The sequence below is a fragment of the Branchiostoma lanceolatum genome, chromosome 3 (assembly GCF_035083965.1).
Source record: "Branchiostoma lanceolatum isolate klBraLanc5 chromosome 3, klBraLanc5.hap2, whole genome shotgun sequence".
NCBI lineage: Eukaryota > Metazoa > Chordata > Leptocardii > Amphioxiformes > Branchiostomatidae > Branchiostoma > Branchiostoma lanceolatum.
Genome location: NC_089724.1, coordinates 5,396,014 through 5,418,672, shown reverse-complemented (window position 1 = coordinate 5,418,672; position 22,659 = coordinate 5,396,014). Strand labels below are relative to the sequence as shown.

Below are 22,659 nucleotides of genomic sequence, written 5' to 3'. Positions count from 1 at the left end.
CAACAGATTGCAGAATAAGCCAGGTGCTATAGAATAGTTTTCCTATAGTACCAGTACTAGTGCAGCTGGTTGGAAAGTATCATGTTCCGATATTGTTTACACATGGTTCAGTCCCAGCCTTTTGCTGTCAAACCTATGGGAAGTATCCATACTCTCTACAACAAGGGCAGCAAAGGAGTACAGTAAAACTGCCCAAGAAGACCACTTCGGGATCAATAAAATCTGGTCTATGTGAACAGGTGGATTCTTAATGCTTGTGTCAATGGAATTCTTTTTAATCATCTGTATAGCACCATCAAACAGTGGTCACGTTGGCCAGGTGGTCTTTTTATAGAGGCCGTCACTTTGCAACAGTCAGGAACTTGCAGGTTTGACTGCGCACTGCTTTTAGAAGGGTAAAACGACATCGGATACAAAACTACAACAAACAGCAAAACGCGGACAGCTTGTACTTGATGGATAGAACCTTGTGCTGCCTTCCCACCACCTGCTATTACCTGCCTTTTCGGGATTTGCACAAGCCCGAGCGAACGTGAGGTTAGGCCCATCTTAGGCCGCAGCTTTTTTCCATTTGTGGAGCAGATTCCTTAAATCACTTCTTATCAGTTGACAAGTGGTAATTCCTCATGTCCTGTATACACACACACACAGCCTACGATTGCAAATTCCTGTCTCTAAGTGTTGAGACACCTTTTGCTTTCGGAAGAAGTGATTTTGCAACATAAGTATTTTTTTCTAGCCTGGTAGCCATCCTATTCTAGCTCAAGTTCCCTCCTCTTAGTGCTTCACTATGACTTTAGTGTAGCACCCTCCCTATTGAAACATTAATTTTTGGTCCTTACGTCCTACACTACAGTGACTACACGTATTTCGGTTTTCAAATATTTCTCTGAAGCAGCCCAACAATGGGATTGAACTTCCTATAATGCCTGTTTGAACCCTGTTACCATGTCATTACCAGGAGCATGTGACTTTGAGCCAATCAGAGGTCTTGCTTATATTTTTGGCAAACATTCAGCTATTTCTCTATTAATGGGTGACGGACTATTCTGCAGGAAAGTGATTGAGTTCGTAGGAGCTAACTGGAGCTAGAATAGGATGGATTCAAGGCTAGAAAATACACTAAATCAGAAGGAAAGGTAAAGGAAGGCTGGGCAAAAAAAAAGGCTATTTTTGCCTCCCAAAGTGACTACTATAATTTCCTGACTGACCAACGCCCGCTACACCCAGATCAAACTTGTTCCAGCCAGTCCGTGTTGTGTCTTTCAGTGGACACTCGATTAACAGAATCCGTCCAAACCCGGGCTCTTCTTTCCAACAGGGTTCCAACCCTAGGCTACTTTTTCCTCCCATATCATATAGAAGTGACTAATTTCCTGGCTGACCACAACCAGATCAAACTTGTTCCAGCCAGTCCATGCCATGTTGTGTCTTTCAGAGGACACTCGATTAACACAATCCGTCCAAACCCGGGCTCCCCTTTCCAGCAGGGTTCCAACCCGCTGGTGATACCCTCAGCCATAAGGGGGGATAAAACGTATAACGATAACACTGATAATTGGGCCTTTAGGGAAACTGAGGCATATCCCATATCCATCAGACAACAAACAGAACGAGACGTCTCAATGTTAGAGTCACGGGAGAAGTTCAAGTCCACTTTAAACTGATTGGCATCTGGGCTTTCTGTTTTGGTTTGGGACTGGGGCCGTACGAACGTAAAACATGTGGTAACACTAACGGACCAACAAGGAATGATGGAGGAGGAAATTTAGAAGGAAAAGTTCAGGTGAAGACAATCGTACATCTTCAATTGCGTACACAAGCGACTTAGACTGGCGTCTTGTGAAAGTTTGTACTGAACTTTGTATATTGCCCAGTTTAAACTGATTGGCATCTGGGCTTTCTGGTTTGGTTTGGGGCCGGGGCCGTACGAACGTAAAACATGTGGTAACACTAACTGACCAATAAGGAATGATGGAGGAGGAAATTTAGAAGGAAAAGTTCAGGTGAAGACAATCGTACATCTTCAATTGCATACACAAGCGACTTAGACTGGCGTCTTGTGAAAGTTTGTACTGAACTTTGTATATTGTCCAGTTTAAACTGATTGGCATCTGGGCTTTCTGGTTTGGTTTGGGACTGGGGCTGTATGAATGTAAAACATGTGGTAACACTAACGGACCAACAAGGAATGATGGGGGAGAAAATTTAGAAGGAAAAGTTCACGTGAGGACAATCGTACATCTTCAATTACGTACACAAGCGACTTAGACTGGCTCCTTATAATTAAAAAGGAATGGAGGGATGGAAAATATAAAATTGGTGTGACCCTATAACTGTGCAAGTATTTTTTTTAATTGTGTACGCCTTTATATGTTTTTTTGTCGTCTTTTAGTCGTTAACATCTCAATAAGCTTTGTGAAAGTTTGTACTGAACTTTGTATATTGTTCAGTTACCAGGGCTAACCCTTTGTAATAGCCTTCGGCTAGTTGGGTAGCCCTGGCTGTACTTTTTTCCTACATCCAAATAAATCAATGAAATCAAACTGTACATGATTGTGATGATATGCCTTACCTGTGTTTCCGTCTGTGTTGTCGACCACGTTGACATATTTCTCTGCATACTGCTTCAGGAGCATGGACGCTGTCAGCTCCGTAATACTGAAACAACAGCACATAATAGTTTACAACTCTACTTTAGTCTTTACTTTAAATTAAAAACAGTGTTTTTCTTTCAACTGTTGGTAAATGAAATACAGCTCTGTAATACTGAAAAAACATTGCATTTACATATTTTATCAGGTCGGTATATCAATGGATATCAAAATACACAACCAATTAACCTTTGGTTTTGGTGAGGAATTCAAATGCCCATTAACTACTACCCCCCTCCACTTTTCCATTCCTATACATACTTTATGTAAGTAATTTCCAAACAAATCTTAAATTGTTTAAATATTTTACTTTTCAGTTTAGTAAACACTACAGCCAACTAGTCACAGCAAAATTTGGTGAGCCACAGTGCGCATACATCATTTTTTAAGATTTAAAACCTTGATAGAACTGAATATTTTGCTGCTCTTTAAAGGGAATACAAAAACATTTTGGCAAGAAAATCAGTCTCCACATTCCTACCTGGAAACTGAGTACTGTAAAATTCATTAATATTTGCTGAGACTTAATTTTGTGGTAGGAGGGAAAAGGTTTTTGCAGTGATCTACATGAAAGTTTCCAAAAAAAACAAATCTGAAGTGCAGTGGCGATAAAAGGGGAACGCAAATCCCCGAAAACAAAACCACTGCAGAAATATCAAGATCTATACAGTGCATCTAAGAAAGAGATCCAACAACATCTACTTGCTTATCGCATGACTGTCGGGCAGCGCGTAGGAAAAAAAGCTTTCTCTTGGGCATCATGTCTTTACGAGTATGCCGATTACCCCTCCCATAAGACATGTTATCTCGGCTCAAGTGACACAACAGGATTCTGTTATCTGTTGACTGGAGCCTGCGTAAGCCCCGGAATTCTGACGCATCCTCCCTTGGATTCTCCTTAAGGTTCCGTAATCCCCAAAAAATGTCTGCTATCCGTATCAAAAGATATCTGTCTCTATGCAAAGGAATTTTGTAAATAAATGTAATTTTTTTGGATAATGTTAGCAACTGCTTATATCTGATTCAGTCTAGGAATTATAAAAATGAAAAGTTAAAGAATGATGATGCAGAAGTTTGTTCAGATAAATAATCAAATCATAACTTAAAATTTTGCAAACTTGCAAATTTGATATGATTATGTTTTTATGTAACTCTTTTTTTGCTACAAGGTTTTTTTGCTGTTTTGACACAATTTAATCTATGTTTATCCTGGAACCAGTTAATTCTCAACAAATCAAATCACGCTAATAGTAATTTGAAATGTCACCATTTGCAAAGTCTTTGTACTTATGCAAATACATCTATACAAAGTAGGCATGTATTAAAACTGACGCCTTAGCCAGAGTTTCCTTTTTATTCTTTGTTCCCTATATATGTACCACCCCCTAACAAATACAAAGAAAGTCCCTGAGTCCTAATCCTGGATTTGCCTTTCCCTTCACAATCTAGGGTATCACCGAAATGCAGCCGGAAACAAGAGCCTTTTTTTCAAGGGCAAACTAGTATCTAGAAAATCATATAAATGGCGGTTCAATTCCTTTGTTTCTTCGTTCACTGAGCCATTTGAAGAGCATGGGCAATTACACGTGCCAAATATACTGAGCAGGGACCAAAAGAGGTTCTTTTGCATCTTCCGAGGGCTTTATTCGACAGACAAAACTTACACAAACTAATGGAGGAAGGAGACAGGATCGTAATTTCTTCTTTTTACTTTAAAGACTCGAACAGTCAACGTATCTCATGAGAGGCAAGCCCCAAATTCCGCCTAGATCAAGGGTGGATTAACGAGATCAAAGGGTGTTTTCTGTTGCCATTTCTCAGAACTTTGGTGGACAGTGTTGTACTTTTTTTTCCAATATCTGTGAATAGTAGAATAAAACATTTGGTGCGTACTTAGAGTCTTTTTATTCTATCTACATATTTTTCCATACATTTAGGACTCATATTCTACTGTTTCTTTTGAAAACATACATGTACTGTTTATTTTGAAACAGTACATGTATGTTTATCTTATATTAATGAATGAATGGATGAATGAATGATTGATTGATTGATTGATTGAATGAATGAATAAGTGAACAAATGAGGGAATGAATGAATGAACAAAGGAACAAATGAATAAGCATAATTTATCCATCTGAAGTGCAGCTCTTTGCATCAATGCTTTTAACTTCAAGACTTTATGAATTTAGGCAGGACTTTATTCTTACAAATGACAACTTGAAATTCTATCATGATACAATATTTCCACGTACCGATTACATAAAGAAAAATCATATCGCAAATACTATCTTAAAAAAGTGTTACCAAATTTCCAGCACCATTAAAAATACAAATTCCGCCAAAATCGAAAGAAATCTGATTTGCTTCACGTTTTTATACAAGCTACAAAGATAAGGGCAAAGTTTACAACTGGGTTATGCATTCATGTACATGAATTATTAATGCTGGCGCAACTCCTACGAATCCGAACACGTTATCATTCAAGGCCAGGACGACACACATTTTCGTCCGCGCATCTTCGCCCTTGATTGTTTCCCGCGAACTGCAATCCTCCCGATGAAAAGCGGGCCTGTCAAATTGCCACATAACGAGGCAACAAATGAAAGTGCAACATGCCGTCCCTGCCACTCTATTGGCATTGTATATAATTAATCAGGAAGAAATTGGAACTTTATTGAACAGTACTTAGGGTGTTCTGCAGGGAAGAAATATCCCATTCAGGCGGATTTAGTTGTCTAGGGCAGAATTAACTGGCCTATTGTAAGACGGATAGTCGTTGAAGCGGGATATAAACTTCCTGGCTAGGTAAGTGAACTCTTCGAGATAACAAATTAGCGGGCAAATCTTCCTCAGTAGTTTACAGTCCTGAAGATCTCTATCAAAGAAGGGCCTTTCTTTTCTAAAGTGGTGTAGTTACGGCAATGGTTAGTTTGATAACAGTCTGCTACTGTCTGTTTACAGTGCAGTGAACAAAATAAATATACTATTCGTACCTATAATTATAGTTACATTTCAAACATTTACAGTATAGCTGACGTCTATAACTAGTAAGCATACACATGCTGTTTTCAGATTTCGTTGTTTGTTTTTCTGAGAAATTTGCTCATAAACGAAGAAGAAGCAGCAGTACAAGCTTGATAACAGTCTGCTACTTTCTGTTTACAGGGCAGACAAAATAAAGATACTTTTCTTACCTATAACAGTTAAATTTCAAACATTTATAGGGTAGCTGACGTCTTCAACTATAGTTAAGCAAACATGGGCTGTTTTCAGCTTTCAGTTGACGCAATTTGCTCATAAACAAACATAGACGAAACCTCAGTAAAAGTTTGATAACAGTCTGCTACTGTCTGTTTACAGTGCGGACAAAATAAATATACTTTTTGTACCTATAATAGTTACATTTCAAACATTTACAACTTGGCTGACGTCAACAACTAGTGCGCATGCACGTGCCATTTGGTTTTTGGTTTCTCATGAAAAACAAACTACAAAGGAGAAACAGCAGTAAAAGATTTCATTCAGGTTTTGAAGCAGAAACTGAGAAAAAGTCTCTAACATCTAACTACTGTACAATGCTAATATAGAAAGCTTGTGTGTTTCATCTGGCCCTGTTCTTTGGGCAGAGGACCGGGGGATCAACCTTGGCTTAGAGGTACTTTGCAAAGGTGCAGTTGACATATTCAACCATGGTTACAAAGTCATCCCGTAAAGAATGCATCCTGTCCCCGGGTTTAGGAGCACCTTTCTTGTCTTGGATCCCATAATTGGGGCAGAGTCAACTTCTAAGCGTGAGTCAGGGTCCAAAAATTCCCCACAAAAGGGGACGAGAGTCTTCGTCTTAGTCCCGGCCGCGTGATTGGATCGCCGACCCAACCCCGGCGTTATCAGCGGAGTTCCACCGAGGACGGGGCTGAAAGCGCTCCAAAGCACGTGTCTGAGCCGGGGCTTTCAATTCCCCAGATTTCGCCACAATCCTGGCTCCAATACTAATAACCAATTAAGTCCCAACTTTAACTTGGCGGGCTCGGCAAAGTTTTCACAAGACTTAGCCCAATCATATCCAAGGGATCAAGTTAACTATGTCAGGAGAAAGGAAAAACTACTTTTATTCACAATCCACAAATGATACTTACATGTACATAGTATAGTACGTATACCCCGAAGGGAAAAATAAGAATGTTCGGTATCTAAAAACAATGGATCTTGTTATCAAGAAACAGAGGGGTTTTTTTCAGTTCATTACTTTGGACATTTCCTCTGAGAATAGATGATCATGCTAAGAAAACATGTTTTGAGATTGGCTAAAAATAAACTTGAATACCAGATATCAGGCTTGTAATAAAGATAGAATGTATAGCGTTTGAAAAATGAAAAAATAGAAAAAGTTGGTTTTACTTTGGACACTTCCTCAGAGCATAGATGGTCACACTAGAAGAGATCTTCTGACGTTGGTTAAGGCTGCACGCCCGGCAATAAATAGATAAGAAGAGAAGGCAATCAGCCATTCGGTCCAAACTAGCCCGAGCACATGTGCATTCCCTTACAAGTGGTTTTAAATTGGCTTGAATATTGCGCAGAGGTGGGTGAATAAAACATAAAGGTTTCGGACGGAGGCACGATCCAAATATCATCTGGAAACCATTGACTGGGACTGAATTCGGCGGCGATCAACATATGTTAAGGTTCGATCGATAAATGAATAAAGGGGTAGCGCGTATTCAGCGCGGGACAGTATTAGACGGCGTGAGATTGCCGATGAAGGACATCTCACAAGGACACGAGACTGCCCACAAACTAACACCACTCTCACAGAGAATGCGAGCGGCCGAGCGTTTCTAATCCGACACAATTGTCCCTTTCAAGCGCGAGCGCCGGTGACCATTCCGAGTATAAATACACCGCCCGCTTGCCGGGTAGTCCGGGCACAAAAGACACTGGGCTTCCCCGGGACATATATTAAAGTGGATATGACATGCACCACTAACGTAATCTCCCTACAACGCCGGGTACACAACAATGTGGGCACGTGGGGAGAATAGCAATGTCGTGGTCAGTGGACTGGGTATGGGAAAAAAAAAGGCGGCTTGAGCTAAATTGGTTTTGAAAGGAAAACGGATACGCTGAGATTATACTACACAATGAGCAACAACTGTGCTCTGTAAGACATCTGACTCTCATTGTATCTTTATCTCAAATCAAATATGGGAAAATTTGACTTTCTTACTTTACCAGAAGGATAGGAATATGTTTACATATATCATACTACCAAGTTTTGGAACCAGTTGATACTAGTATCATGTCCTATAATAACATAACTCCACCACTATATTTCTGTGAGACACATCTTGGATTGAAGCATAAAGCCGTTTTATAACAATATTTTCAACAGTGGGTTTTTCTACCAAATCTTTACTTTCAAACAATAAAACATTAAAAGTTATTTTAGCAAGATTTGAACTTTCAGATATTGAAATATTTCTGCCAAATCATACTTTCAAACACAAATATTTCCACAAAAACTGTACTTTCAAACACTTAAATATTTCGCAAAAATTGAACTTAAAAAAACACTAGAATTAGAAATATTTCAGCAAAAGTCATACTTTCAAACAAAATATTTCGGGCAAAATTTGCACTTTCAGACACTGAAATAGTTCCTCAAAAGCTTCACTTCAAACAACAAAATAGTCCACTAAAAATCACACTTTCAAAGACTAAAATAGTTCCATTAAAATTGTACTTTGAAGCACTATAATATTTTTGAAAAAATTGTATCACTTTCAAATGCTCATTTAAAAATGTTACAGCCATAATATCTATAAGTCTAATTTCAATAATAATAAGTGTGATTCCAGACATTGAAATACTTTGGACAAAATAGAGACATTCTAAGTAACATCTACTGTTACAAACATATACATTATGTAAGAAGAGTTTGTCTGTCACTTACTTGTCTGTGGCCCACGCGTACTGGATCTGCCCGCACTGTCCACGCAAGGCGTCCGCTTTCTGAGCCGGATACGCTTCCGCCACTTTCCCATCGAAGTACGGCTTCTGCCACCGATGGAGATGCTGGGCTTGCTCAGGGTCGTGTTGCATCGTCATCAGTGCATGAGGCCGCCGCTAGCTGCAACAACGATAAGGGCTCCGTCAGTTTCGCTTTAAACAGACCCACCTCGCAAACGAATCAAACTAGAACAACAATCGAGATTTTCCAGAATTGCTCAGGGTCGGGTTGCATCGTCATCAGTGCATGAGGCTACCGCTAACTGCAACAACAATGTCAACAACAAGGCTCCGTAAGTTTTGCTAATAAACAAACCACCTCGCAAACTAAAACAACAATCGAGATATTCCAAAATTGTGGACATCGAAACTTGTCATCTCTGAAGTACAAGGAAAAGATAAGTAGTAAAATATCGTAGTCTTCGCACAGCAAAGCACTGTGGGAACGCCAAAAATCGGGGTTCGGAGCCAAACTTGGACGTTGATTACCTCCCGTGCTGACAGCTTCAGAGTTGATTAAAACAAAGATATTATCCTTCAAGGATCCGAATCCGATGTTATCAGCGTTTTGCTTGCTTCCCTGACCAACAAGCCTGTAGCGACTGCGAGCCAGATAAATATGCAACGCAGCGTTTCTCACTGGGTGTCCCAGTGGATAACATTAGGGTGCACGAGGCGACTACACTAAATTATCTAAGTCAAGTCTGTAAAATTGTCATACATCACGCTAATATCTGGGGTGCCGCAATATAATGTGTCGGATGAAAAGGTCCGAACATTCTCCCGTAATAACGCGCCAGGCGTGAACCGCGGGATACATTTGTTATCTAATTAAGGTGCAAATGATGCGTCTTTGTCACCAGAGTGAAATTTTCTAATTTTCCCCTCTTTGTAACATCATTACATGGTCAAAGACTCTAATATGCGCTCCCGCATTCATACCCGGCTGCCAAGGAATCCGGCCCAGGAATCTGGAACGGCATCATGAAAATTCAGCGGGATCTGCCTAATTCCAATTACGGGACGCCCAGGAATTTCCTCTGACAGCCCGGGATGCCTTAATTGTAACTTTTTCGCCGGAGTTATGAGCTCCCCATTTGGCAGCCCTCGCACTTATCGCAAAGCCAATACCACTGCCGGGATTAGAGAGAGCGAGATAAGAGAACGCTCAACTATAACAACCTGTTGGGGAAAATCCCGGCATTTAATATCTGGACACAATGATAAGCGCCTGTCCTTCCATCACCTGTCAGAGGTGCAGTTAGTAGTGCTTTATCTGGGGAAGGCTGGCTGTAGGGAGGGAGGGGATGTCCCTTTACAACTGGGGGGCAGCAGAAAATACAGATATACAGGTACTAGCACCGTACCCTGGGGGAGAGGAACCTTTCTGATCTGAAACACTTTCATGCATGTAGCTAATAACACATAAGGCAGCTTTGCTTGGACAGTCTACAGGGGTGATCCCAAAGTTGCGTTGCGCAGTAGAGTGCGAAACATTAAAATATTTAAAACCTTTCTTTTCCTTTAAATTTTTTACCCAATCTGGAGACTTTTTTGGTTAGAGAGAACAGGTAGGGTCTTAGCTTTCCCATTTTGGTTGAAATTTGTTTAGTTTGCCATTTTAGTTGGCGTAAGCATAGATGTGAGTTGTTTGGTCATGCGGAGGGATACATCAGAGATCTGGGGTCAAAGGTAGGGTTTCCTTTGAAACTGGCAGCTTTCCTCCGAGTTTGAGCTGTACAACCCTCTGTTTCCTTTGCATGGTTATAAACTAAACCCTTGTGACTTTCCAGTGTAGAAGAATATTTAAGATTGAAGTTTGGGTTAGTACCTTTATGAAGCCTTGTTTCAGTGTATCTTAACATGCTTTCCTATGGGCAGCCATAACTTAAAGGTCAGCTCTACAGCTCTGGTGTACAATCTTGCCGTCTTGGAAACTTTTTAATCGTGTTAACTTAATCAACCAATGGTATCCTCAATAACTTGACTACCAGTAATCATGTACAGGCACAAATTCTAACTGAATCAACTTCATTGACCAATGGCATCTTTAGCAACCTGACTACCAGCAGTGACCATGTACAGAGTCAAATCTTAAAAGTTAATTGTATCAACTTCATTGACCAATGGTATCTTTAAAAACTTGAATCTCTATGACCATTTGCTAAATAAATAGCCTGACCAGCAAACAAAATTCAACATATTCCAATGCCATATTTCAAATCATGAACCATTTTGCAGCATTACAGAATAAATTACATCAGAATTGTTTCATATTTTACAATTCAGTCATGCATATAACATAATATCAAACATACAAAACTATAATTTCCCCTCTGTTTGGGATGAAGCAGTATTATCTATTGGAATCATCAAATTCAGGTTTACTTGCCACTTAACAAACCAGACCAAGCGTGACCACGGGCTCACCCTATAATCTAGACATATCACATTTATCAGACATTGTCGGAATATCAGCCGCATTCTTCAAGATTAGGCCACACAGAATCACTTCTGCGTTTTCCAACATTTCTCAAGTAATAAATTGCTATAAAGGGGACTGATAATGTTGTGTTTGACAAAATACCCCTCTCAGATTCTTATTTTCTTAACCCTCAAACCACCGTAGCTTTTTTACGACTAATCTTACCGTATGGGGTCAAAACTGACCCCACAATGTTTTCTACAAATATAGCTTTATTGGTGACTACTTTTGTGGTTTCTATATATGTATAGTTTAAGTAATCTATAAGGGACAGTTTGACATGATTAGGTGTGAATAATTTTTGCTCATTATCATAATTTATGCAAAAATAGGGAACATCGTCTTTTGCAAGTAACGCCATTCAGACAAGCGGGCTCTTTTGAGGCCTGCGCCAACACTTGATGTCATATAGCATCTGAATGGCTTACGCTAGAACAACCAAACTTGGTCACCTTTGCTAAAATTTTGTTGGCAACAATCTTAATTGAATGAAATATCTAATCAATGTTTTCATGTTGCTATGACAACCGGTTTCTCAGAGCCATATTTGGAAAAAGTCGCTACTTTTGGATTTTACAATGTAATTCTAGGGCTGTCTTTTTAAACTGCACTTATTTTGTTACATCAATACCAACCAATGTAATTCACTATCATTTTTATGATTTAATATTCATAATTTATGCATATTTGATTACGTCATCGGTCAAAATCTAAGATGGCGGACGATATAATTAGATTAGCTATAACCGGATATTTCAACCTCAAATTTCATCATTACCATGTTTATTCAAACACAAACAATCTTAATATAAACGTTTTTGTCCATTTTTATTGTGTTATTAGGTTATATGATGAAAAAAATGCATTCAAAATAGTTCAAGATGGCGGAGCCAAGATGGCGGATTTCCCTAGTGTAACTTGATATGAATATAATTTTATGACGTCATTTTGACGTCGTTCCTGTTGCCATCTACAAATAACGTCTTTGGATATGTTATGATTTATCATACATAATTTCTATCTAAGTTTTATCGTGTACCTTTGAATTATACGGAAATGTCCAATTTGTAGGTTTTCGCCAATAAAATCACATAAATGACGTCATAATATGTCGCAACGTCATTAATTTTTACGTTAATTTAAAAAAAATTCTTTTTTTCACGTTTCTACAAATTATATTTTGTAATTATGATCATAATAACCCTTATCATAAATGTTACTAGATGACAAGTTTCAAACTATAGGGAATATGAGTGCAGATTTTGCTGGGGTCAATTTTGACCCCACTGGGCCATGCGTAAACTTTCTAGGATAACTTAATCAACAATGAGCCAATCTCGGTAAAAACTTGTGAGAAGTTATAAAACATATATACAAACAAACTCATAGAAAGAATTTTGTTTTCGACTCGAATTGTCAAAATGGCACATGTTGATATGCGACTGGGGTCAGTTTTGACCCCATACGGTGGTTTGAGGGTTAATTCAAGCTCTGTAGGTTAAAAAAATCAGAACAGTTTTAGGGTAATAAATTGCTATAAAGAGGACTGATAATGTTGTGTTTCACAAAATACCCCTCTCAGATTCTTATTTTCTTAAGCTCTCCACATTGAAATAATTAGACCCTTCAATCTTTTTAGAATTGATTCTTCTTGCTTGTCATCTTGTCTATCAATTTGTTCCTTTCCGAAACATCAGTTAACGAATGTGCTATGATTGATTTGCTAATTACTTCGTTCATTGGTGTACTACAGTAGGAATTATTCAAACAATTAATGTTACAATGACAGTAATGGCACAGATAATTAAATATTATCCAATTAATAAAAATAGAAGTAATAAAGTTGTCTGAGCACATTGTGTGTATTATAATGTACCAACATTTTGTTGAAGCTTTCCAAAGATATCTTAACAGTAAAATTAGATATTCTAATAGTTAAAACTGTCTAAACTAGCATACAATGAACACTATCTTTATCCAAATTGGGTGGTGGCAAGACCAACTTTACTTTGGCGTATACTTCGTTCTTTAAAGTAGAACTTATATTTGTAATGACAAGTAGTTAATGTCTCTGATTTTATCAGACTCAGAGATACCTAAAGAACATGAAACGTACATTCTGTAGCATCACCTTGTTCAAGGAAAAATTACCAATTACAAATCTTTAAATACGGTAGTCCAATTTAAATGTGGGGAGGGGGGCAATGACATTATTGGCTGATGACACATGTGTGACATATGCTATAGACAGGAATGCTTGGGTAACTACCCTAAAAGTTTGCCTAGATTCACCGTCCAACCATTAAAGTTTATAGCAGCTGAAACGTCAAGCTCATATAGCCAATAAACCATTTAGTATTGGAACAAGGTCCTTTTACCAATATCTACAATAAAAGTCATGTACATTGTAACTTGAAGTGTGCCTTGCCCCAAAAAAATTTCATGAAAATTTTTTGTCGACTTTCGAGATTTACATTTTCCTCTTTGTTTACTGTTATTTACCAGGCATGATTATGGACACAGTGATGAACAGACAACTGTCACCTTTTGAAGATGTCACCCTGAAAACCAACATTTAGTCCTATAAAAAGTTATAGCCTTGAAGAGACGGTAAAGTAGACTGATAAAACTACCATGTGGGAAGACTTTAGAGTGCTTCCGAGCTCTTACAACATCTTTCCAGAAACGCAGGAGCAACAAAACCAAGAGTCTCAACTTAATTCTAAAAGGACGAACAAAATAAAGCCATGTAATAATCTAATTTAAAGGACAATTCATTGTTTTGATTCTTAGATATTTTCTAAAAATGATGATCAAAGAGATTAACATGAAAACAGAGTCTGAGGAGAAAGTCTGTTCCTTGATACATACAGTTTCAAAAAGAATACAGACATAGTACTGAAGAGTGAAGTTTAAATTTCTTTGTTTCTATTATGTCCTATTGCTAAAATCTGACTTTAAGATATTTCTCAGAACCAAGAAGTCAAATTAATCTTTTTTTTCTCCTGTCTTCCATGATATTTTGTAAGTCCATTACATACCGCTATACATACATGTACCAGCAAGAAAACGGTGCAAATTTCTGGACTTGAAGTGCCGACAAATCTGCAGCTATCGACTAGATTACAAGCTGATGCTGTAATGGTGGTTGGGCTTCCACCAGGTTTTGCCAGGCGGTCTACAGCCAAGAGACACGGCCATCCATCAAACTAACTGCTTCTCTTCCATCCCAGCCTACTGGTTAGACGCTGAGCCTTCTTCGCTCGCAAAGTCCCCTCCCTCCCCCGTGGGTGATCTTGTGTTGAGTACGGCCTAGCGAGAGCTTTTACTTCGGTACCAAGCCACGTCAAATCCCCCATCCATAAAAGTACCATCCTCCCCATTCATCATACCGGCTCCGTATACCCATTTCCCGATTCCCGCTCTTTTTCCCCGGACGCCACAGCTCATCTCTACTCTCCGAGTTCAAAAAATAAAAAAAATAAAACCTACAGACAAGTACGACATCCCCAAGTTCCCGTGCTCCAAGCAATCTGCTCTGCGAAAAACATGTATGTATTGTCGCTGACCTTCCGGATAACCTTTTTTCAGATACGCTACAATCTCCCGTTCTGAGCACCCTAATTCCTGTTCGTTTCCCGCGAAGGATCATCTGTAGTCCCCGAGAACAGGTGCTGCATTGAGTCGGTTAATCTCGTTAGGGGGAGGACGTCTGCACCTCAATAGCGCCCTGCTAGATAAGCATCCCTCCTCCGCCATCTCTGATAGGCCACTAAATTTCTCCAATCCTGTCAGAGCAGTGATCTGTAACATTATCTAAGTGTTACATCCCCGAGTTTCAACAACCTGAAGGACAAGCATGCAGCAAAGGATCGGCCAGACGATAACGCCGGCAACTTAACGATAAGCGTCCCGGGATCCGGATCCGTTAGGCGCGAGAGCGATACACCTGGAGGTAAAACTTCGGGGTTAGCGAGCGCGGGCAACCTGTGGGGTGGGTATAATGAAACACATCCATTGTGCTATTACATGTAATGATAGTTATTGCTTGACTTGTCAAACAAGGCTAGGTGAGAACTGGGACTATTGCTTCATGTCACTGTCATCTAACCATTATGTCGTCTTCAGTTTGCTAATTTTCCCTGAGTTTAGAAAGATGGGACACCATGCCCATAAGGTGTTAAAAGTGACGAAAAGTTGCTGGCAAGAAAAGTTGTGTTAATAGACAAGAAAGTTTTCTTGACAGACCTATTGGCAGGAAGTCCAATACTTAAGGGCTGGAACCATGGCTCTGTCTTATTGGGACTTGTCTCCTTAACCTAATAAAGGGATAAAGGAAAATCGGTAGCACTTGTTTGTAGTTGAAAGTTCAGTTTGTTGCGGAAAGTTCAGTTTGATACCAGTTACTTTGAGGGGAAAAGGGCTGTGAAGGCAGAAAAAGGTGTTTGCACATTCATATGGGGTAAATTAGAATTTTTATTGCTTTTAGGATACGAAATACACATTATTTTGTGACTTAGAATAATTCCGCAATTGTTTAGAAAACAATAACAAAAGAAAAAATTCTCTTTCAGTTTTGAATGGAAACAATTCGATTAGGATGTCCCTGTAGCTCAACTGGTAGCAGCCTCAGAGTCAGAGTTGAACTTCTGGCTCTAATTAGTTGGTAACTTGGAGATCCCGGTTCAAATCCAGGAAGGGCATCCTGGTTGGAGCTGCAATTGTCTTTGGGAAGGGATGTAAAATGGGAGTCCCGTGATCGAGGAGGTGCCTTGAGCACATGAAAAGGCACTGCAACAGCCTCATTACTCAAACGGGGGGGCTGTACTTCAGATGAATATGAATATTAGACCATATACAAGGATAAGAATGAAAAGCATACCATATAGGTTCAACATATATATATGTGTACATCCTTAAAGGCAGAACACATACATATCTGACAAAGTGTCAAAGATTACAGAGCTTATGTAGCATGTTCCCATCATATCCATTCCATCCCCCCATCTCACACCCTTAAATCAATCATTCCGCGCAGGTAGGGCGTCTTATCCTGTCTAAATGATAATCAATGCCTCCTGCCGGGCCAAAGTGACAGCTGTCCATCACAGAAAGCCTTGCTCCCGTCCAATATGCCGGCGATCGTCCCCCATTGATCGCGACTTGTACCGAGTTTTCCCCAACAGTTGCGCAAGCTTAGGTGCCTGATCCCACCAAATTACAGAAACCGTCGAATCAATAACACCCAGCTAATTACCATTTAGAAGGAAACGGGATGAAACCGGGCTTCGAGGGGAAGCATCTTTATTAAGTAAGGTCTTTTCGGGTCTCTTCATCCGAAAAAGTCACTTCTTACTCCGCTGCGAGGTCCCCGGGGCATCCGAGTTCCTCTGGGCTGGAAAATTTGCAAGAAAAACACATCACGGTCCCAAGGAGCTTTGAATTTAAGCACTTTACAAGATGTTCGATATATGATCAAATACCAATCAGATATAGTATTCTGCTTGCTCCATCCCGGGAAATGTCAGATTGTTTGCCGGCGTACTCGGGGGCAGGCATCTTATAACACGGTCTACCACACCCCGAATACGCCGCGCGATACACTGGCAACTGGCACCAACGTTTTGACGGTCTTATCAATCATGGCAAGATGAGTGTGCGTTAAATATGAAATTAAAATACTTAACAACTGACCACCTTAGAAATGTCAGGCTTGTCACGCCACACGAGCAAGGCAATAACTATGCAAAAATCCTCCCAAAGTCTCTTGAACTCTGCCGGATAAACGTCGACTAAATTTTCCGCCAAGTTCAACCATATTCCATGTAATGTATCTTTCCCATTTCGATACAACAGTAACCAACTTCTGATTATCTAACATCAGATTTATTTTTTTCGCATCCTTTTCTTTACATCCGTTCATCGTACGGAGCAATGGGCTGGGAGATTTCGTTTTTGCGGGATTCTCCCCACGTTCCGTACGCAGAACTCGGAATGACCGGGAAGTCTTGGGCGCACCTGGGCCTCCCACTGTTGTGTTCTCGGCAGTGCCATCTATCATACATGGTGGGCAGGACTGACAGCCAGGAGATACTCTCACTCCATGCAATATTACCTCACGGATCAGTGGCTATCTCGCAAACCATCATCCCGTATGCTCCGCGGTACTGTTGGGACCCGCCTGGAAGCAGGCGGGGGGAGCGTACCACACTCCCAGCCACCGGTGCGGAGCGTACTATGTGATTAGCTCCTCTGCAGACTTATCTAGCGTCGGGGCTTCCCAGGCGTGCACCGAGAGGCGTGATCGTATCTGTCCTTCAAAACGAGGCATATGACAAACACGTCTGGCACAAGATGGAAATGAGCGAGCGATCGCGTTCCCCTCTCTACCAAAGCCGGAGGAATAAAAAAACGGCGTAACGTCTTTTATGGCACGGGACCTGTAACCACCCTCCCGCGCAGGCAAAGCAATATTATCCATCGCGAGAATTAGTCGCTGCCACGGTGAGGTAATGAAATCCGACAAAATCTTCCGTGTTTAGTCACAGACGCTGCGCAGGGCTCCCCGTTAAAGCGATTGATCAAAACGTCCCACCGAGGACTCATGTCACCTTCATATTGTTTGAAGCATAATTGGAAATCATGATAGGAATTAAAGGATATGAAGTGTCAAAGACAATCTTATTATGACAGACCTATATTGACTGGCACACTACAAGGATATCAGTGCTGTGCTCATAATCCAGGCAATGCCGGGGAACATGTTGTGTCTATATAGGACACCTAGATAGCATAATCTCAGACATGTTTTGTTAACGTAACACAGATTTTCATGTCACGTTTATTATCATATAGATCCTATAGCTGTAACGATGGATAATACTAATAGGTTACATTAGGGGCTCCACTTCATAAAAGCTATCAAAAAGTATTTTTTGGCAGTAACTATTTTTTGGTGAAGGTTTGATTTTACAAAATAATCATTATTTGATTTTGCTCTATCGGATTAGTACCTGAATGTATTGATGATATTTAACAAACTTTCAAACTGGACACTGAAAGTAGATCCAATTGCACAATTTAAATCAACATCTTTTTAACCATGGGGCAAACCTTTTGTTGAAAAAGATTTTTAAAAATATGAATAAGTAACTCAAAGAGATCAATAAAGTTATCAATAATATGCTTGTCCATCCATAAAATTTTCAGCTACTCGTAACAGTTGATTTTTTCCCCCAAACAATTATTGTTATTCATAATTTTGTAGCATTCTTTTCGTAGACTCAATTTTTTAATGAGTCAAACTCACGAAGTAGAAAACACTTTTTTTTGTTATTCCATAACATAAGATCTCTTTTTATCATGAGCCTAAGTTGCAAAGTGTTAGTTTTCTTTTTTCAATTTCATAACACCAGATCTCTCTGTATCAAAGATCAGCCATTCTGTATTAAGCTAAAGTCCATGTGCCATAATATTATAGATCATAAGCTAATATATGTCGCAATATGAAACCATCACTCATGCTATAAATATTGTGTTTATTAAAGGGCAAGGTCAAGGTCACAGAACTTGATGAAAAACCCATTTAAACATGATGTTGGACTCCCCACAGAGGTGCAGAAATGGAATAATCCAAATTTTTGGTGCTTACGGTAGCAGGCCTTTTTAGAACATATGTTTGTAGTAAATTGTACCATCTTGTTGTTGGGGGGGGGCAGTAGCATAGAATCAGGTATGATCTAGAAATAAAGTTCTCCAGTGACTATTGAACACTTTCATATTATACACTGATGTAGCAACATGTGTATTTCGATGACGTTTACCTAAAAAGAAAGGAAAATCCTAACATGGCCAAGCTATATACAACATTTATGCCAATGTTCATCTTTGTCATTTACAAAATCATGGCATTGAATCATAAAACCGTTAAATACACTTTTTATGGACTTATTTGTAGTATTGTTTTAGATACATGTATGTCTCTTTGTGTTTCTGCATTTGGGATATACAGTCATGATTGTACTAAGCAGTTTGGGTAAGGGGTTGAAGTCTGCCATCTCTGATTGCCTTGTTCTTGGGATGAATCCCACACAATCCACTGAATATCTACAAAAAATGGTCTGAGGACATTAAATTACATTCTCGCCTATATTCAAGAAATATTATAATAGACAGCTATCAAATGACTCGGTAGGCCGAAAAAAATATTCTTAAGGGGAAAAACAATGATCACATTTTCAAACAGTATGTGGCAAGTGGAACATTATAGTATTTGAAGCTTTGAAGAGCGATTCTAACGGTATCCCCCGACCCAACTAACAGCTATACCAGATAGCAATTCCGGCCAATATTCCATTTGAATTGGCACAGAATGACTCTCTCAATTCCAAGGAAAATGACAACCCTATCCGCTATGGAACAGGTTGGGCAAATATATGGACTGCTGGTAAGATTTGTGGCAGAGAGTGTTATTATTATTAACCTTCAATGTGCTAAAGGACACATCTCGAACCATGACCGAGGATATTCAAGACCACATGATTTATTATAAATACATTGTTAAAAGACAGCCTTATGTCTAGTTTACTCATAAGATAAATGTAAAGTTGTCTACATATGTTTTAAGAGGGAAGGTATAAATAGAATATAGCACAACCTCTCTACACTTTTACTTAAGTCAATACATTTAGCCTACTTTGAGCATCATTGTCATTATATTTATAACAATAAAGTATGATAATCAAGATTGAAACACACACATATCTTGAAATCAAGAGGGACTATAAACCTACATGTATCTAGACATCCTTGGAAAAATGTAAGGTGCACATACATTTGTATTTGATTTTGTACTGTACAACATTCAAACCATCAAATCAATATCTACATGGACACTGTGAGGGAATATGTGATAGTACACAGATCAGAAAATTAGCACACCTTTTTTCGTTATTTTTCACACTTGGTGGGTGCTTTTTGCTCATGATTCTTAAAACAATGTGAGGTCTATCCTAATTCAGTGTGAAGGAAAAGTAATCTTAAAACACTGTATTGTAAAACTAAGAGATACTTTCCACAAGAAACTCATTCATACAAAATACAGTCAAACCTGTACAAGTGACCACCTCTCCATGACCACCTGGCCAATGTCAGTTTATGGTGGTCCCTTTGATAATTTTTCCCATTCACACAAGCATTAAGAATGCTGTTTAAAGTGACCACCTGTCCACACAGACCAGATTTCAAATCGGTCCCCTACTAGTAAGTGGTACTCCAAGGTAGTTTTGACAGTACGTTCATTGCTAATTTCATCCCATGAGACGCCACTTTAACACACCTATCTGACCGAGTACATTGTTTTAACACACCGAAAGTACAACAGACTATTTGACAAAACTGATTGCTCGGTAGTGATAGCTTACCTAGAAATGACAGCAGAGTTGATTGCGCAATTTATCTCAGTGAATTCTTTTGCAAGCTCTAATTCCCATACAATAAATCAGCGATCTATTGTGCTATTGACGGGGCGTACAATAAATCTATCAGGATTTGTGATCACCAATTCATGTAGAGACAAATATGGTCTGATACAGATCAATACATATAGAATACAACACGGGGTATTCCGTATCACCCGAGGTACCAGCCCGACCGCGATCCGACCCGCGGGAGGGTTGGGACCGAGGGTGATGCGGAATACACAGTGTTGTATTTTATTTATGTCATGCCCACCCGTGAAAACACACATGTCAATGCGTAATGCGCCAGAAATTGAGGGAGTTTTGTGTCCTCGAACAAAAAACTGTAACAACATTGATTCCAACCTACGAATCCGGTATTTGAATTTGCGGCGGCGGCGCTACCGACACGCTCGAAATGCATTCGAAATATTCTATGGAAGTCTGTGTGATACAACTCCCGAACCCTATGTGATACGGATAGTTATCACACGGTCCGGAACATCCGTATCAGGTATGACATAAAGCATCTGGTATGACATAAAGCATAGAACGCAACTTCTTATACTCTCCAAACAGTAACTGTTAGTTATATACCTATAAATATATAATATCTGAAACAAAACCCCTGCAGTTAAAAGGAAACTGATAGGGGGCTCAAACTCTAACAACTTTTCTCAGACAATACAATATACTGTACTATTAATGCAGTCTACCTTTAAACCAAAAATCATGTTTATCCATATGTAGAATCAATCAAAGCTCAGGTGCTGATTCTTGTGTTGGAAAAAAAGTTAATGACATCATGTATTAAATATCAATCCTTAATTGCTTGTTCAGTTCAGTGAATCAAACACCTTAAAAGTCCTGAAAGTACTACATGACATGTAGAACTTTAAAAGTTACATATATCCTATTTCGAAAACAGCACCAGTAAAAAACATAACATCCTTTGCAAAAAAAAAAAAAAAAATCCCAAGATGGATTGTTTAAAGTACAAATGGAGATAGATAGCTCTTATCTAAGATGTGCTTTTTTATCTTTACATTTGCCTTTGGCAAAACTACGGTAAAAAAACAGATCTCACATGAGCCTTGCCTCTTCGCTGTTCTTTACAGGCATCTACCAGGATTAGGAACATCCTACATCTGAGGTAATTGGATTACTCGTTAATCAAAGAGAAGGCACTTGGAAAAAGATGACATATGTTCCCGCGCAACATACCATCACAATTATAACAGCCGCCGACAAGGCGCTACGCGATTCTTTACCCTCGGTATTGTCTTGGAGTAAATTAATGGCGTGATTGTGTGTGTTCTATAAATTCGTGCTGTTAGCTCGCACAATATCATTTCGGCAAACAAGGGGGCTTGAGCGCCGCGAATCTGGCACAGCAATTGCATTTCCATTAATTCCTGCCTTGAGCAAATATTGTGTCGTCGTCCCCTGGAGGGGTGGGATATGTACTCCCTCGCCAAACGGAAAAAGGTGATTATTCCGTATCCACTGCCGACGCACAATTCCGCCCCGGCTCCTTGACAAAAGACAAATGGGCGGAATTACAGGAATTGGAAGGGATATCCTAGTCGCAGAATAAATACCGCTGCGAAAATTCATTCATAGGGCCGGGCAAAGTGTCACCCTAACAGAGCGATCAGTAACACTGTCGCTTCAGGCGACTGCCGATGCAATATACCTATGGATTCAATCGCATTAATGTCTTTTTATTAGGGGCGGCGCGGACTTACTTCTCCGGGAGACAATTTGAAATACATATTTCATTAATCATGCGCACAGACGAGCAAACTGAATTTGCTTCACTCGTGCTGTTAATTTTCCTCACTATACACCGAGCGAACGCCTGATTACAACTGACGGTGAAATATTGTTCCAACAGTCAAGGCCCCTCTTTACATTGACAGACTAATACAAATTCTTTACCACTGTTTAAGCCAGAAAGTAATGAAAAGGCTGTAATGAAAAACCATCATTCTCTCTAACGTCGGAGTTTGACAAATTATTATCACTTTCGTCTGTGGGAGTGGAGCCC

The 22,659-nt window shown here is 39.5% G+C and overlaps 1 protein-coding gene across 5 annotated transcripts in view; it reads right to left on the bottom strand.

Annotated features, from left to right (window-relative positions):
* The window catches only part of LOC136429829 (fidgetin-like protein 1), a 119,195-nt gene that overhangs the window by 54,444 nt on the left and 42,092 nt on the right, over positions 1-22,659 (bottom strand). For all 5 annotated transcript variants that reach the window (XM_066419822.1, XM_066419827.1, XM_066419825.1 and 2 more), the window contains exons 2-3: positions 8,611-8,787; positions 2,576-2,661 (exon numbers count right to left, since the gene is read on the bottom strand). In XM_066419822.1, the coding sequence (XP_066275919.1) occupies positions 2,576-2,661; positions 8,611-8,765 (241 nt within the window). In that variant the 5' untranslated portion in view covers positions 8,766-8,787. The remainder of the gene's footprint in view (positions 1-2,575; positions 2,662-8,610; positions 8,788-22,659) is intronic.